Here is a 15,735-nt window from a genome sequence, read left to right as displayed (position 1 = left end):
GCCATATTGAAAATTCTTAGGAATTTTCTAATGTCATATTTGAACACACAGACCTCGAAAAGCCACATATGAATAAGATAAATACCACCAAAACGCAAGTATAGTGGGTGAAAAGGCCAACAATCTCATATTTTTCTGAAAATAGGGGTACCTTATATTCAGGGGGCATGTACATGGGGGTTAAGGGGGTCGTATGTCGAATTTTCATAAATATTCTAGATTTTGATACTGCTCCACAAATTTTTAGCAGCGTACGGTATGAATCGACAATTAACACACCCCCCTACTTATAGTCGAGGAAGAAACGCGAGTGGCTTTATCAAATGTGCCCCAGATATTAAGAGACTTTGTGCAAAAAGCCAAGCCCAAATTTCACAATGACTTTTGAATAAATACATTTGTTTAAGCACGCTATACTGTGCAACTCATTCTGTGTTATATCATACAATTATTTGAAATACAGAAACCTCATCAAATTGATCCAGTTTTGCCATGGTGTCGCAAACTATTTATCTCTTAATAGGGTGCCGCAAGGTCAAAAAGTTGGGAAACCACTGCCTTAAAACAACTCAACAACAAATGTATAAAGTTAATAGTTGACAAAGAAATCATTAAATTTAAAAATTAAGTTTGAACCGCTGCAAATAAACGCATTCAAAACTTTTACTTCAGCCAACGCTATTTCACAATACGTAATCTACGTTAGCATGATTTTGCCGCAGCAAAAATGCATTAATTTTGAAGGCTGTCGAGCTGGAGACCACAGCTTGTCCCTTGTATAAGTCGAACCTGTCTTTTTGAGGTGAAAATCACTTGCGAAAATCACTTGCGAAAATCTCGACCTATACTCGAGTATATACGGTAGTTTATTCCTGGGACTGCCATTCGGTGCTTCATCGTGCACAGCGTGAGATAAACATCAAGATTGATGGGGAACGCCTGCCCTACTGTGCCGAACCTACATACCTCGGCATAACCCTGGACAGGTCACTCACGTACTGTCGGCACTTGAAGTCACTGCGCAAAAAACTATCTACACGCGTCGCACTTTTGAGGCGATTGGCGGGTTCCGGCTGGGGAGCTGGTGCTAAAACTCTTCGTACAGCTACCCTAGCCCTTGTTCATTCCACCGCTGAGTACTGCGCGCCGGTCTGGTGTCGTAGTTCTCACACCCACCAGATTGATACCGCCATCAAGGGCGCACTGCGTACTGTGACTGGATGCCTGCGTCCCACTCCAACGGACTGCCTACCCATTCTAGCAGGCATCCAACCCGCTGAGCTACGCCGTAAAGGAGCCACGATTTCTCTCGCTCGCCGAGCTTTGGACCCCGACCATCTCCTCCATGCAACATTCAAGAGACCACCACCTACAAAGCAGCGGCTGAAATCAAGACGCCCCTTTGTGCCTGCCGCACAACAACTCCTTAAGAACGCAGAAGAACTTGATTTAAGTGCGGCACACTGGACGAACCACATGTGGAACACGGAGTGGCAAAATCACACCTCCACGCTCCGTGACTTCATACCCGACGCCGATCCCCGTCCACCAGGGATGTCCCTCGCGGGGCTTGCGTGGGTCAGGCTAAACCGCCTGCGAACTGGCGTCGGCCGCTTTCGTTCGGACATGCACAAGTGGGGCCTGACTCCTTCATCTGAATGCGAGTGTGGGGCCACGGAACAGACCGCAGACCATGTCATCCACCACTGCCTAACCAACCGGCCTCCACACGGTGCGCATGGTCTGAGGGTCTTGGACGACGAGACTGCTGAGTGGCTGAAGATTTCCTGCCCTCCAATCTAGCCTGGAAAGATCGCTCATACGCCATCATCATCATCATCATCTGAGTATTGGCATTGACATACGGTGAGGGAATTTCAAAGTAGAGCAATTGAGGCTGCCCCAACCAACATGGTGTTACTAACAGCCGATATACCACAAGCACAAAACAGAAACATTACAGTTGGCTACTGGTAAATAGTCGCTAACTACTATGTGCCGCATGCACGAATGAAGTCTTCCGCTGTGCGATCAATTATAATTCAACAGAATGGATTGTTTTGTAATCATATGTGCAAGTAACTTGTAAACAGCAACGTTTAACGGTAAGCTGCTTAACCATTGTTGAATTATGCGACGTTTTCGGCACATTAATCGAACAGTCTATTGTAAATAAATGTTAAAAACGCCAAAGCGTAATATTTATGCCTGCAACCAAGACTATTTAAACAGCTGATCAGTTTTTGATTTTAATTCTCACAAATAACTACAGGGTGATCACATCAAGTGTAGGCAAATATTTAGTGAAATAACAGTACATCCAAACAGGACAAAATTTACACACATAAAGAAAAATACAAAGAAAAATATAAATAAACAAAATGCACTCTTGTTTTTCAATATATCCTCCCTTTGCCTTCACCGAACGCTTTAGTCTGTTGTGCACTTGACCGCATGAAGCACGCAGCCACCAGTTCTTTGGACAGACGAAAAGTTATCACTGTCTAGTGTACAGGCTGTGCATAATCATCAGTATGACCGTATTTATGCAAAGAGTAAAGAAGATATCCCACTGAATGAAAGGCTGATGTTCCGGAGACAGAAACCAGCCTCTGTGATGGTTAGGGGTAGGGTAACTTTAACTACTGCAAAAACTCCCCTCTTCTTCATTGAAGATGGAGTAAAAGTTAATCAACATGTTTATTTGAAAATATTGAAGGAGAAATGGATTCCCTGGATCAATGCAACATTTGGAGAAGACAGGATAACTCTTCAACAAGACTGGGTGTAATACCATACATTTAGTCACACAAACAAAGTTGGTTTTAATTAACTAAGAAGTTGCATAAACCTAAAACACAATAAGGTTAACTCACAAAACTCAACAAACAACACTTCTACTAAAGGTTAAACTAAACAAAGCAACTGCAGCTCAGTACACAAGACAGAACTCAACTGTGGCAAACAAAGTAAGCGTACAAATTAATCAGCGTCAGCGCAAAGCGCTTCAGGACAGAAACGTCCGAAATCGAGTACCACATTGGGTACGTCCCACACAAAGAATCTTGTCCAGGACTGGGGAAAGGAGAATAATGGCAGAGTTTTGACCAAAAGAATTATGGCCTCCATCCTCTCCTGATTTAAACCCAATGGACTTTGCAATATGAAGTATCTTGGAGAGTGAAGCCTGTTCTTCAAATCATTCAAGTGTTACAGCTCTGAAGGCAAAATTGCGCACATGTTGGAAAAAATATCACCAGACATCATACGTGCCTCATGCGGTCAAGTGCACAACAGACTAAGGCGTTTGGTGAAAAGAGGGTATATTGAAAAATAAGAGTACATTTTGTTTATTTATACTTTTCTTTGTATTTTTCTTTGTATGTGTAATTTTTTCTGTTTGGATGTACTATTATTTCAATAAATATTTGTCTACACTTGGTTTGATCACCCTGTAGAAACTTTAGGTATCCTGTTGCCGTGACAAAAATGTCATGGCAGTCTTTCTCACACATTTTACTGGCCTAGTTTTTTAGAAATCAGTAGCATAGCTATGATCTTGCAAGGCAGCACTTTTCCGACTTTTGTAATAATATCGAATGCTCACAATCACATGGCGAATTACACTTTTCACTCTTCCACTGGACACTAGGCTGGCGCAAAATCTCGAAAAATTTTTATTTTATTTTAAATTTTTCGTCAGTTTGTAATATTGTTCCTTTTGGTAAATGTATCTTCTATACCAAATTTCACAAAAAAATATTAACGTTTGACCCTGGTTCACCTGGTTTGAATTTTTTCAAAATGTAGAATTTTTGCTTTTCCCTGAAGCTGCTCACTCGCTATCTTCTAATGCAATCTAGCATCTTAATGGACACAATAAGAGGCAGTAACACAAACTTGTACCAAGCAAAGTGGTTTAATTAGCAGCTCCATGAACACTGACACGTGTATTACTCTCAAAATGTCGAATTCTACCACATTTCAGACATGATTTTCTTTGTGCACCGTTCACTGTAGTAAATATCTACTGCTTTCAGTTTCTTGAATCATTTGACGATGTTTATCGATTTTCACAGGCCAACAACATTTTTTTTATATAAAGGCAGGACATGCGAGAGTCATTTTAAGGTATTTCGAGGCCCCTGATTCTCAAAATACACTAAGTTTTATCGAATTGGCTCTAGTTTTTGAGTTAGCCAAGATTCCAGCTACCACTTTTGATAACTAAATCTTTAACTACTACAGTAGGTAGTAGAAATGGTTTTGAGAAAAAAGCTTGACCTTGCTCCAAAACATTACTGAATGTATTGAGGTTACTCTCAGTCATGCCCGTTTTCCTATTGTTTCAAGCGAATCACCACTTGAAACAAGAGAGGACAAACAAAAAATAGAAATAGCAACGTCCACGCAATGACTGCCTTGCACACTCCATGTAAACATGATGTTCCAACTTCCTTCAAAACATGCTCACCGTACAGAAGTATCAATTTTCATGGTGATTCCACGGCTCTCTTTATGCCATGGCACTCTGAACTTCTTAGCCTTGAGCCCAGAAACGGGTTTGAGTGCAATGTTTGCATACTTTAGGAGGAACCCAGGACTTCTCTTGATCACCCAGCTTCATGTCAGAGTAATAATAATAATGCTTGTTTTTATATAGCGCTGTATCCATCGCAGAATGCGTTGCTCCTCTGGGTTGCCTCATGCAGTAAAATATATCTGGGTTGTTTGTACAGTATCCTACTTGTCAAAGGCGTATTTTATTAGCCTATACACCATTTATTTAGCCTATAGACCAGAAAAAAACTTCTTGCAGCAAAGACTTGGCCTTAGCAAAGGCTTAGAATAAAATTTCATTTGTACAGTATCCATTTCAGTAGGCCTACCTTTTCAATATAAAGCTGCATTCATAAACACATGACTTTCGGGATATTTTTCTTGTGATGTAGGCCTACTGATTCACAACTGTTTTCATTGAGTATTTATGTCTCCCTTAAATCTCGAAAACTAGAGCCAATTCGAAAAAACTAAGTGCTTTATTGGAATCAGAGGCCCTGAAATACTCTAAAATGACTCTCATCTTTTGTGCCAAAATTTTTGTTGGTCTATATGTTATAGATTCACTTACTGCGAAAAGGCTGTAAAATCAACTAAAATGACACTAAAAGCATGCACTATTAGTGACTCTCAGACTTGGAGTAGGGTGAAGATGTTCCACGTGGAAGTTAACAGAGGAAGTGACGTCAAAATCACGTGGTCAAATTCTGAGAAATCCCCTCTTCAGATACTGCTAAACCACTTCGAAATTTACTAATTTTTCAGAAAAATTCAGATATTCTCCTTGGGTGAACCAGGGTCAAAGGTCAAAACCCAACAAAAATTTTTGGTTTGCAAATAACAGTGAGCACAATGGAACATTATTCCAAACTGACAAAAATTTTAAAGAACATCAAGGAAAATGAGCCACCCTACTGGACACGCTTGTTTAACATTTGCAGTTGAATCAATGCAAAACGTAGTTGACTGATTTCTGTAATCAACAGGTGTTAGAGATTTGCGCGGGCATTTTTTTGATCACGCAATTCACGTGCGAAAATCCCGACCTATACTCGAATATATAGTACTCGAGTAGGTAAATTTGTGAATCCATAAGCAAAATTATAGTTTTGAAATATTTCCAAGTCTACCATAATTTTCACTGGACACATGTGGTGACATCTCCACATACAAACAAATCTGATGTAAGGTTTTTGTGGGAGATTTGTTTCCTTTGTGGACCAATGGCAGTTTACTGTGCACATTTTGCTGATATTCAGTGGAGTTCCTCGGAGAAATAACAGTAATTTAGGACCCAACTGCTGATTAGTAATGACCTTTTGCTATTTTGGTGACATGATTGGGCAATTGGGATTTGGGAGGCTGCATTGAGGGTGCAATTGCATGAAAGAATTTTTGTGAGCTCATCCTTATCCTTGCTGACAAGGATATTCCCTTCGGTAACTGCAGTGACGTGTATAATATGTGTGTGAGGAGTGTTCTATTGTGCGTAAGTCTGACCTGACCAACCACCGTCAAAAAGAAAAATTGGCTATGTCATAAAATTACAACGGTATGGTACGATGTATCTGTTCCAAGCATCTTTCTGACCTGGTGATGACGGAAGAGCTGACGTCCATGGCAATAACCCTCGAGACATACAAAAAGCATTAGCTGGACAATATTCGAGAAGATCAGTGACTGGAAGATTTTCTTTAAGTCGAATCTCAAGACCGGGTGACATGGAGAAGTGCCATCAGGTATAATGTAACCAGTTATTGGCATCCAACCCTTGCAATACAGAAAACAAGAGACATACTCAGTCATACTCTGCATATAGACAGAGATAGAATCCTTTTCACTGTTGACAATTATTCTCAAGTAGAATGTCCATAGAAACTGTTTTCCTTTTTGATCAGAATTTTATCAGTCATTGTCCTGTGGCCACCAGATTCTTGTGTGGCCATCTTTTCCACGTATTTCTTGCAACATGATTTGACAATCTTCAATCCAAAGCTGAGTCATTTCACATCTAATTTAAAGGAATAAAATCAAAATTTGTATCCCAATATTACAGAATTTCTTTGTTTTCAGATATATTGTTGCCCTTGAAAAATAATGAACAAAACATTGATATCTTGTATGGTTCTTGAGATTTGACCAGAGGTGGGCAGTACCAGCAGTGCTAAGTTTTTGGTAGCAGCAGCGCCGCTACATTTTGTTGGAGTATTTCTTTCAGTTGCACTCCTGCTACTCGCTACTTTACAATTTAAAGTAAGAAATTTGACTCATTTTTGGAAACTTTTTATCAAAAAAATGCATAAAAAAATCAAAGCAGAAATCATTTTACTATTGCCAGAAATATAAAGCCACTTTGATACCGACAAGAGCGACACCCTCACCAGTCACAACTCCGAAGATGAATTTTTTGGTATGTTGGTGCTATCACTTGAAACATCGTTACGGAAAGAAAAATCAATTGTGGAGGCTTTTTTTCAGACAGAAGCAAGTCCTTGAGCTTTCCTAGTACCGATTTATGACATATCTGTATTAAAGTGCCCCTGACAGGTTGGATCCAAGTATAGTAACTTTTTTAAGCATTTCCTAGCGCAGAATTATGCTTAGCAAACTTTTTAATCTTAACCTCGAAGCTCGACTGGTTAGGGCGTAATTTATATCAAACGACTGCTCCGCAGCGCTGTGGGTGAAACTGCATATTTCACTGCTCTGGGACGACTTTGGTTGTGTAACGTCATCCTAAGTGAGTGTTGTTAGCGACGGATGAACCAAATGTTTCCTAATGTAATTGGTGGATCACAGTTTGGTGGGAGTTGGTACAAGCGGTTACTTTTTTTAAAGATTTATTGTTGTTGCAGTTTAATAAAACTGTACTGAATACGTTCTTCATCATCATCATTAAGTTTCTTCCTCTCGTCGAGGGTTGGAGCCAATGAGACGCCAAGTTTCTCTGTTGTAAGATTTTTCTGCTGCAGTTTTGTAGTTAAGTCCTGACCAGTCTTCAATATCATTAATCCAAGTTCTTGGTGGTCTATCCCTATTTCGTTTGCCGTTCATTTTTCCTTCTAGTAGTTGTCTTTGAATAGAATTATTGCGAATCATGTGGCCAAAATATTTCAATTTTCTTGATTTATTTGTTTGTAGAACTTCCATGTTGGTTTGTATTCTGGATAGTACATCTTCACGTTCCTACAAAACCTAAAATATACTTGAAGTGAAAATGAAGAAATCGTACGAATCATAATTCATATTCACTATTCATAAGTAAATGAAAGTTCTCTCTCTCTCATAATGTGCCTTCAGTTGGCCATTGAAATACGGTGTAACGGCCATCTGGACTTGGAAAATTATTTTGGATTCGCCAAAGAATGCATGAAGGCAGCACAATCCGATTGTTGCTTCCGATAGCATCAGCTTGTAGTATCGACTCCAATACATGCCTGTAGGCAACTAATCGATACTGCCTGCAAGGAAATAAAATCATTTCTTTTAGTGTGCATTCTTTAGTGTTTAGGGTATTTTTAGCCTGATGTAGCATCCTTACTCGTTTGAAGGGTCTCCGTTTTCTCCTTTTGGTTTATTGGTTTTTGTCCAGTTCTTCCTGCTCCTCATAAAAAATGTCCTCAGAACTGCATGATGTAAGTGTGCCTCAAAATCGGTCAAATTTGTAACACAACTACAGTAGATGCGTCTTTCTTCAAAAGTTCTTTTGTCTGTGGCACTTTATGGCAACATACACATTCATTGGGCTGGGGCATAGACTCGCACTTGTGGCAAACGCACCACTTAGAGTGCTAGTTGTGGCAAACGCACCACCATAACAAAATCATCTTCAGTGAAGTGAAGAGAACATAATAATATGACTAGTTTTGTAAGGCCCATCCCACTTTTGAACACTTGAAGAAAACTTTGACCATTTTCTTCTCAGCACCTTGTTTTGTGAAAAGCGTGAAAAGATAGCACACGGTCTTTGTCACTGACACTGTCACATAAACAGCAATTTGTAGGCATTGCCTCAACCATAATTAAATTAAGGATACTGTTTGTGAGATACTGTTGTTACACTGCAAATGGCTATAGCCAGATTAGGACAAATAAAAAATTACCAAAATTGTAGCCCTGCGAAACTGCAATTTCAATTGAATTGAGATGCTGTTTGATAAAAGTAAACTCAACCTATTTGATCTAAACCTGATAGTAATAATAAGTTCACTTTTTCATTTCGATAATTCTTATTTTGCACATGCTTTAGATCAGGGATCACCAACCTTTTTTGCATGCGGGCCATTTTGGCACTAAGGAGAGCTGTCGCACAAATAAAATTTTAGGTAATAAAATTGACCCTTATGCCAGAAAAGAACGCATTTCGTATCCAGCGTTACATATTGCTAATATTTGTCTTAGAATACCACAGCAACAAAATTAGTCGAACAATGCTACCGGCAGGCCAAACTCCTTTAACAACACTTTTGACTTCTAACAATGCCTAATAAACGAGGCCACTTGTTTTGCGCACTTGTATAAGTGCGAGCGGTTTCATCAGAATATTCATCGCCAAGCCATAGTGGTGCTGTCACTTCGCTTCACAAAAGATATCTTGCAATTAACAGTTTCCGTAAACAAGGAAATGTTTGACACATCGTAATACAGGCAAGAGGCAACAATAGTGACCTGCAAACATATCAGCGAAAAATAGGCTCCAATAGCAGGGAGAAAGAAACCAGGCACTAATGAAACAAACACTTGTGGAAATCACCAGAAAAAAAACGTTTCTATTGTAACTCATGAACAGTGTTCCCTCTAAAAAAGCAATGAGTTGGTGTTTCATCCTTTTTGTGAGAGTTTATAAAACCGTTTTTCTTTGATTTTAGACAACTGTCACTTGCGGTGCTTATCAGCATGGCAAGAATTGGGGATTAACAACATTTTGCAGTAGGCTACTAAGCTAAATATTTTCATAATACCAGAAAAAGTCTTTAAATTTATATGTAATATTTTGCCAATTTATTATAAATTGAGTTGGCACACTGACCTATTTTGCCAACAAAAACTTGCATAATGGGAACACTGCTCGTGAAACACAGTAACGGTGAAACGCACACTAGTGTTTACATGACAATTACAAACTTAAAATAAGCAACCGTATGCTCACAGTGTGGCTGGACATCGCATTGGAATAACTTTAAGCGATCCCCAGTCCCCACCTAGAACTACAATCTGATTGGTCGGTGGAATCATATACAAAGCGAAAATATGCTTCCCAGAAAGTATTGTTTGCCTTCATGCTCTTTAAGGCTTATAGGTGAATTGTTCGTAAACAGTTGTTCGTAAAACAATTGTTCGTAAAATTAATTGTTCGTAAACAGGTGATAGGTCAATTCCAATACTACTTTAAGTAACTTCATGTAAATTGTCCACGAGCCAAGTTTAGTATGAAGTATTGTGTGCAATTCCACCCAAGTAATCACAAATTTCATCATCTTGAAAGTCGCCAAGTTCGGACGACTCTAGTTAGTCTTTCTGCACTGTCCTTGTACTTCTTTGGATGGGGTCCTGCCTGGCCACTGACATACTGTTCAATGCGAACCTCATTTAGGTTTTGCTCTCGCTTCATTGCAGATATGAACTTCCAAATATCTGGATGATTTGCAGATACCTGGAACATGAACCATCTGTGCCATCCTTCAATGCTATCATTAGTTTTGGGAAGGCCACTGAGGACGCCATCATAGCAGTTCCACATTTGAATTGCAAACATTGGAGGACGGCGCCCTTGACGACGATCTGGGCGCCCAACCCAAGTGTCTTCAAAGTAGTCAATTAGTGGCTGAGCAACATCTGGTAATACATTCCCATCAATGAGAATGTCAAAGGCCCGGCTGACTTCATCGATAAGCACAAAGGCCAGAGACGACAACATGCGCAACCTCAGAGCAAACTCTGCACATGTCTTGTACTGCTCCTTCAGGCCACTTGATTGCGTCTTTCTCCAAATGCACTGGCACAAATAGAAGAAACAGCCACGGTGAGTTGAAAGGGGGTACTCTCTGCTTACTGCATTGACCATGACCATCTCAAAGTCAGTCATGATTGTCTCTGGAACAGCAACAGCAGGTAACAACTCCTTGATCTTTTGCAGCAGATGAATGTATGTCCCTCTCCTTTTGTCCCCCAGCAGGGCATACACCAGAGGCACTGAAGTGTTTTATTTCAGTCCGTGTATTGTGTAAAGCTGTTCAAACAGTGAAGGCACTGTCTTGAAGGTGTCGTCTGCATACCAGTGCTTTGAACCGGCAAGGAGCTGCAAATTTCTTTCAGTGGCGAAGAGGACCATACGGTTATCTGCAGGCCCAGAATCATAGGCCAAGAATGTTACACCAGCAAACGTTTGCTTGTACTCTACTGGAAGCACAATGTCACGGAGAGAACGTGAGATTGTTGGGCCTGCATTTTCCTTCATTCGCACTTTGGTGACTGCCCTTTTCATGCTCTGCACACTTGACTGAGTCCAATAGTCTCTGCTGAGACGAGGTAACTTGGGGCATCACGACTGTCTTTTGTTGCACAACAAATATTTTCCATAACCTTTGCTGCTTCGACATGACCAGCATCTCCAGCATGATTGTGCTCACCTCTGGATTGTACAATGGCTGCCATAGCAGTTGTTACTCGTGCAGGACATTTTTTATAAAAATGCTCACATTTCCAATAAGTAGTTGCCCTTGTGCGTTAAGTGCACTATAATCGTTGTAATATAGCTGGCCACTATACAAAAGTTTTGGCTTTCCTTTTTTGCTGCTCACAAACTGTAATGCCATTCTGGATCAGGGACTCTACACTCTGTCTGCTCGTCTACCCTCTACAGGTACAGCACGTCTTTAAGCACAATTAGCACATCTCTAGCATATAGGCTACCCTAATTGATTGTTCGTAAACAATTGTAACTGTTTTTTTTTTAAAAGCTGTAGCCTAACTTTTATGAACATTTGTTTACGAACAATTAGTATCACGGTCAATTGCATGCCCGAAGAATTGCTTTACGAAGAATTAATTTTACAAACAATTGTTTCACGAAAAACTGTTTACGAAGAAAACGTCGTCGTAACTCCTCAAGAAAATTATTTTTGGTTATATTTGTACACTGATATCTTCTGCGGGCACACATAACAGCGTGGCCCGCGGGCCGCCAGTTGGTGACCCCTGTTTCAGACCAACAGAGCCCCACACATTCACGTTTTGCAGTAGTCGTACTATACCTTACCAAGTCACCACAGAGAAAAAATGTATCTTTCCCACTTATGGTGATGTCACAGCGGTGTTGCCGTTTTTATTTTCGCAATTGAATGAGTGCCAGATTCGCCGAAAGTCAACGAAAGTTTGCAAGCGTGTCACTTAGTAGCCTGTTGGTATTTTTTACTATGTACTGGTCAGGGAAGTTTGTTAATGTCATCTTTTTGGTATCTTAGGTAAACTTAGCGAATTTATTTACCTGTTTTAGGCACCTTAAATACAATGCTCCCATTCCTTCCAGTGCTGCGGTGAAGTGATTTTTCTCTGCTGGAAAAGACGTATTGAAGCCAAAAGGGCAGGACTTGCATTTTGAAATGCTCGTGTTTTTGAAAGATGCGCAACTAAAATTTTTTACCTAAAACGTGTTTTTTAAAACAACATTGAAATTGCAGTGTAAACGAATGATATCATTTGTTTTCAAGGTAATTTTGACATCACAAAGTGCTTGCTGTGTCAGTTTAAGTTAAAAAAAGTAGCGGGAGAAATAGCATCATTCATTTGATCCTCAGAGCAATTTGAGTTTAAGATCCCTGGTTGTAAATTGGTAGAATAGTTTTATGGCTATTATAACTTAAGATTTTAATATGCAATACTTGTAAAATTTCAGTTACAGAATCCTCAAGGTCAAGTGGTCTTACCGGTGCCTGGATCCTCAGGAGGTATAGTGCAACCTCCTGTTATTCCTTTACCAGGAATTCCATGCCCCAGGCTAAAACCAATAAGGAATTATCCACCCTCTCTGAATGTGACTCGCCTGCCCGGGCCTCCAATTCCACCCAATCCAATGTGGCCCCGACACAGAATGCCAGTTAATCCATCGCTAACTCAGGTGAGAGTAGTTCGGCAATTTTATCTGCTTTCGATAATTTCTTGAGTGTTTTGACAGTATAAATAATAAAGAACAGAGCGCAGGGCGAAGGATTGCAATGGGGAGAATGATTGGAATAATTTGAAAAGAAAAAAAACAACAGAAACAATAGAAAAGCAAAAAATAGCTCGAACAAAGATAAGAAAATCGGCATGATTTAATGAAGCATTTGTTCTTGAAAGTAGTACAAGTTCCAGCAATGCTTCAGGTGGAACGGAAGATTTTTATGAACCAAAACCATCAACATCAAAAAGTTCTCAAAAGAAAAGGATTATGATGTTGAATCAAACCCTCCTTTTCTCCTTAGATGTTGCTAAGATAAGTGACTGCTCAGACTTGCTTATTATTCCAACCCCTTCAAGTGTAGGAAAGAATCCAGAACATTTTAATTTTAGTTTCTTGACTATTTGGCAAACACGACAAAAATCAAGGATAACAATCAGTAAAAACATGAAAAACGATTTCCTAACTGAGAAAATTTATTGGTGCATTGGGATGGTAAGTTTCTAGAGTGCCAAATCTTATTCAAGCTACTGGCAAAGGTGTGGATGTAGCAGCAACACAGCTCTGTTTTAGCCATGCTAGACATGTAGGGATTACTTAATCTACCTTGAAGAAACCCCTTGGGCCTTGAAGAAGTCAGTCGTGTCTGATTGACAAAGCGTTAGAATAAATGCAGATTGTTACCCAAAACACTTGTAATAATTTATTTTACACCAGATTTGCGTGCCATGTTATTGAATTAGATGCATGTTGAACAGTGTTGTCGATTTTTAGTGGTATTTACTGTACTACCTCATGGGTGCCATGAAAATCAGCAATGTTGAAGGACTAGGTGCCACCTCTAAAATGTAATTTTTTGCTTTGAAATTTTCATAGGATAGTTTTTGTAAAAAAGTAATCAAATGAGATGGTATTTCTCGCGAAATTTATCTTATTTGTATCTTATTTGTATCTTATTTGTTATCTTATTTGTATCTTATTATCGCAAAATTAACAGTTTATCTTACCTAAAGAAGCTTTTATTCCAATTTTCAACTTTTTCAGCCGTCGTGTGTTTGCACTAGGTTCCGAAATTGAAAAAAATGCGCATGGGCCTGTATATTTAAAAAGTACTCATTTGTAAATCAAAAAGACACTACTCTTGCTTGACAATGAATGTTCTTATGAAATTGCTCACTTCACTTTACTGCAAGTGCGCAAAACAAGTGCCCTCATTTATTAGGGCAATAAACGTGAGTACTCACAACTGACTATTTTATTTGTTCATTTGAAGGATGTGAGCAATTATCTTGGAATAAGAGTGGAATCTGCTCCACTACCAGAGGGTCCAATCGCCTGCTCTACAGCCTTTTCTATAGCTTCTTCTAGAATGATAACCGCAAGTTCATTACGCCCAATTCACACCCAAGTTTCTCCAAGATTTACATTCATTGAGCAAGGACATGAGTGAGACAACTGTTGTGTAAAAATATTCTAACTAGATACCCGTGGTTGAGATTGTGGTATGTTGGCTTAAGTACTGAAACTTTCTTACGCACCTTTGCATAAGATTCAGTAGCAAGCAGTTAAAAATATTGTTTTCAGTCGCTGTGTATATCTTTTAAAACTCTTAACCCTCAGGCGGTTGGGCTTCTGGAGTCTTGCTCAGTTTGGGGGGGGGGGCTGTCGATTCTTCTTATGCTTTTGGAGTGATATCTCTGTTATTTTTTAAGGCACGGTTTCAAAATTTGGGATTCACTTTGTAAAACTATTCACGCAGAGCATATCCGAAAATTAAAACTATGTAAATTTTAGAACTGCTTATATACGTTGAAATGTTGATGTGACTTATGACGTTTGAATTATTTGGTATTTTTTGATAGAGTAATGAAAAACATGCATTGCAATGTTGTGAATAATTTTTTTTTACATAATCTCAATTTAAATCATTTGATTAACGAGACATGGGCCAAATTAATTGCTTTCATCCAGCTGGTGGGAAAATTTTGAACAATAGAATATGAAATATTTCAGAGGATGTGCTGAGAAATGCCTTATATCTCTCAATTTATAACCTTTATTCGCTCAAAATTTCAGCTCAATAAAGGTGAATAAAAGTTAGGAAAAGTCAAGAAATCTCGTAGTCGCAGCCTCAGTGGTTTTAGAGATACAACTGTTGATACAAAAAAGTTGAATTGACAGCCCCCCCCCCAACCTTCAAAGGGTTAATAGTGAAGATAAAGGTTATATTGCATGAATAATTGAATAATAAATATCACCTTACAAGCTTTTCTGCTTTAAATAAAGACTCTTATAAGAAACAGTACCGTAAGACTCTCTCTCCATTTTGCTTCAAAGAAGCCGGGTGTTTTTCCCGAAGCATCAGGATCGACCAGTCGTCTCCTGCGACTTCTCCATTTCAAGACTATGGATCACAAATTTTTATCAACCCTAGTGTGCATGTTTTTGCAAAAATGCTTTGTTGCAATGTTGTTTTGTTACGTCATGTCTCAAATAAATTGGTAGGCTGCTTCATGGTCTTTCACCAAGACTCGGCCCTGGCCACCTTCATCCAGAGCACAGCAAGTTTCTGCTCATGCGTCAAGAACGATCCAACAATCGACATAATCGCCGCAACAATCAGAGGTATCTGATTAATGCTAATATTTATATGATATATTAAACGTTTATTTCAGACCTTGCGATCCATATAAAGAGAAAAAACAATTCAACAAATTCACTTGCATGCAACATGCACTATAAGACATCAGGCTTTAAAATTCGTGATTTTTTTCGGCAGCCATCATCGCCTGCCGAGAGCTCCTTCGCGGCGGCCAAATTTGCTTGCTTGAAGGCCAAAATACAAATAACGATACCACAAGTAATAGAATTAAACTTGCAACAATGCTAAAATGATCACTTAGTGTTGTTGAAGTCTGGGCGACGTCGTGCAATAGAATCGTTGTACCACGCAATAACTGCTTTATCGCGATTGTAATAGCGATATTGCGAGACCATCTAACGACGCTAAATTGTTT

The 15,735-nt window shown here is 39.3% G+C and overlaps 1 protein-coding gene across 1 annotated transcript in view; it reads left to right on the top strand.

Annotated features, from left to right (window-relative positions):
• Positions 1-15,735, top strand: part of LOC145770349 (protein PAT1 homolog 1-like) — a 188,751-nt gene that overhangs the window by 105,091 nt on the left and 67,925 nt on the right. Inside the window, exons 9-11 of the mRNA XM_082581970.1 lie at positions 12,455-12,676; positions 13,992-14,164; positions 15,224-15,343. Of these exons, the coding sequence (XP_082438096.1) occupies positions 12,455-12,676; positions 13,992-14,164; positions 15,224-15,343 (515 nt within the window). The remainder of the gene's footprint in view (positions 1-12,454; positions 12,677-13,991; positions 14,165-15,223; positions 15,344-15,735) is intronic.

The sequence above is a fragment of the Aplidium turbinatum genome, chromosome 1, assembly GCF_918807975.1.
Source record: "Aplidium turbinatum chromosome 1, kaAplTurb1.1, whole genome shotgun sequence".
Taxonomy (NCBI): domain Eukaryota; kingdom Metazoa; phylum Chordata; class Ascidiacea; order Aplousobranchia; family Polyclinidae; genus Aplidium; species Aplidium turbinatum.
The sequence above is the reverse complement of the archived record's forward strand: the minus strand, read 5'-3'. Positions and strand labels throughout refer to the sequence as shown.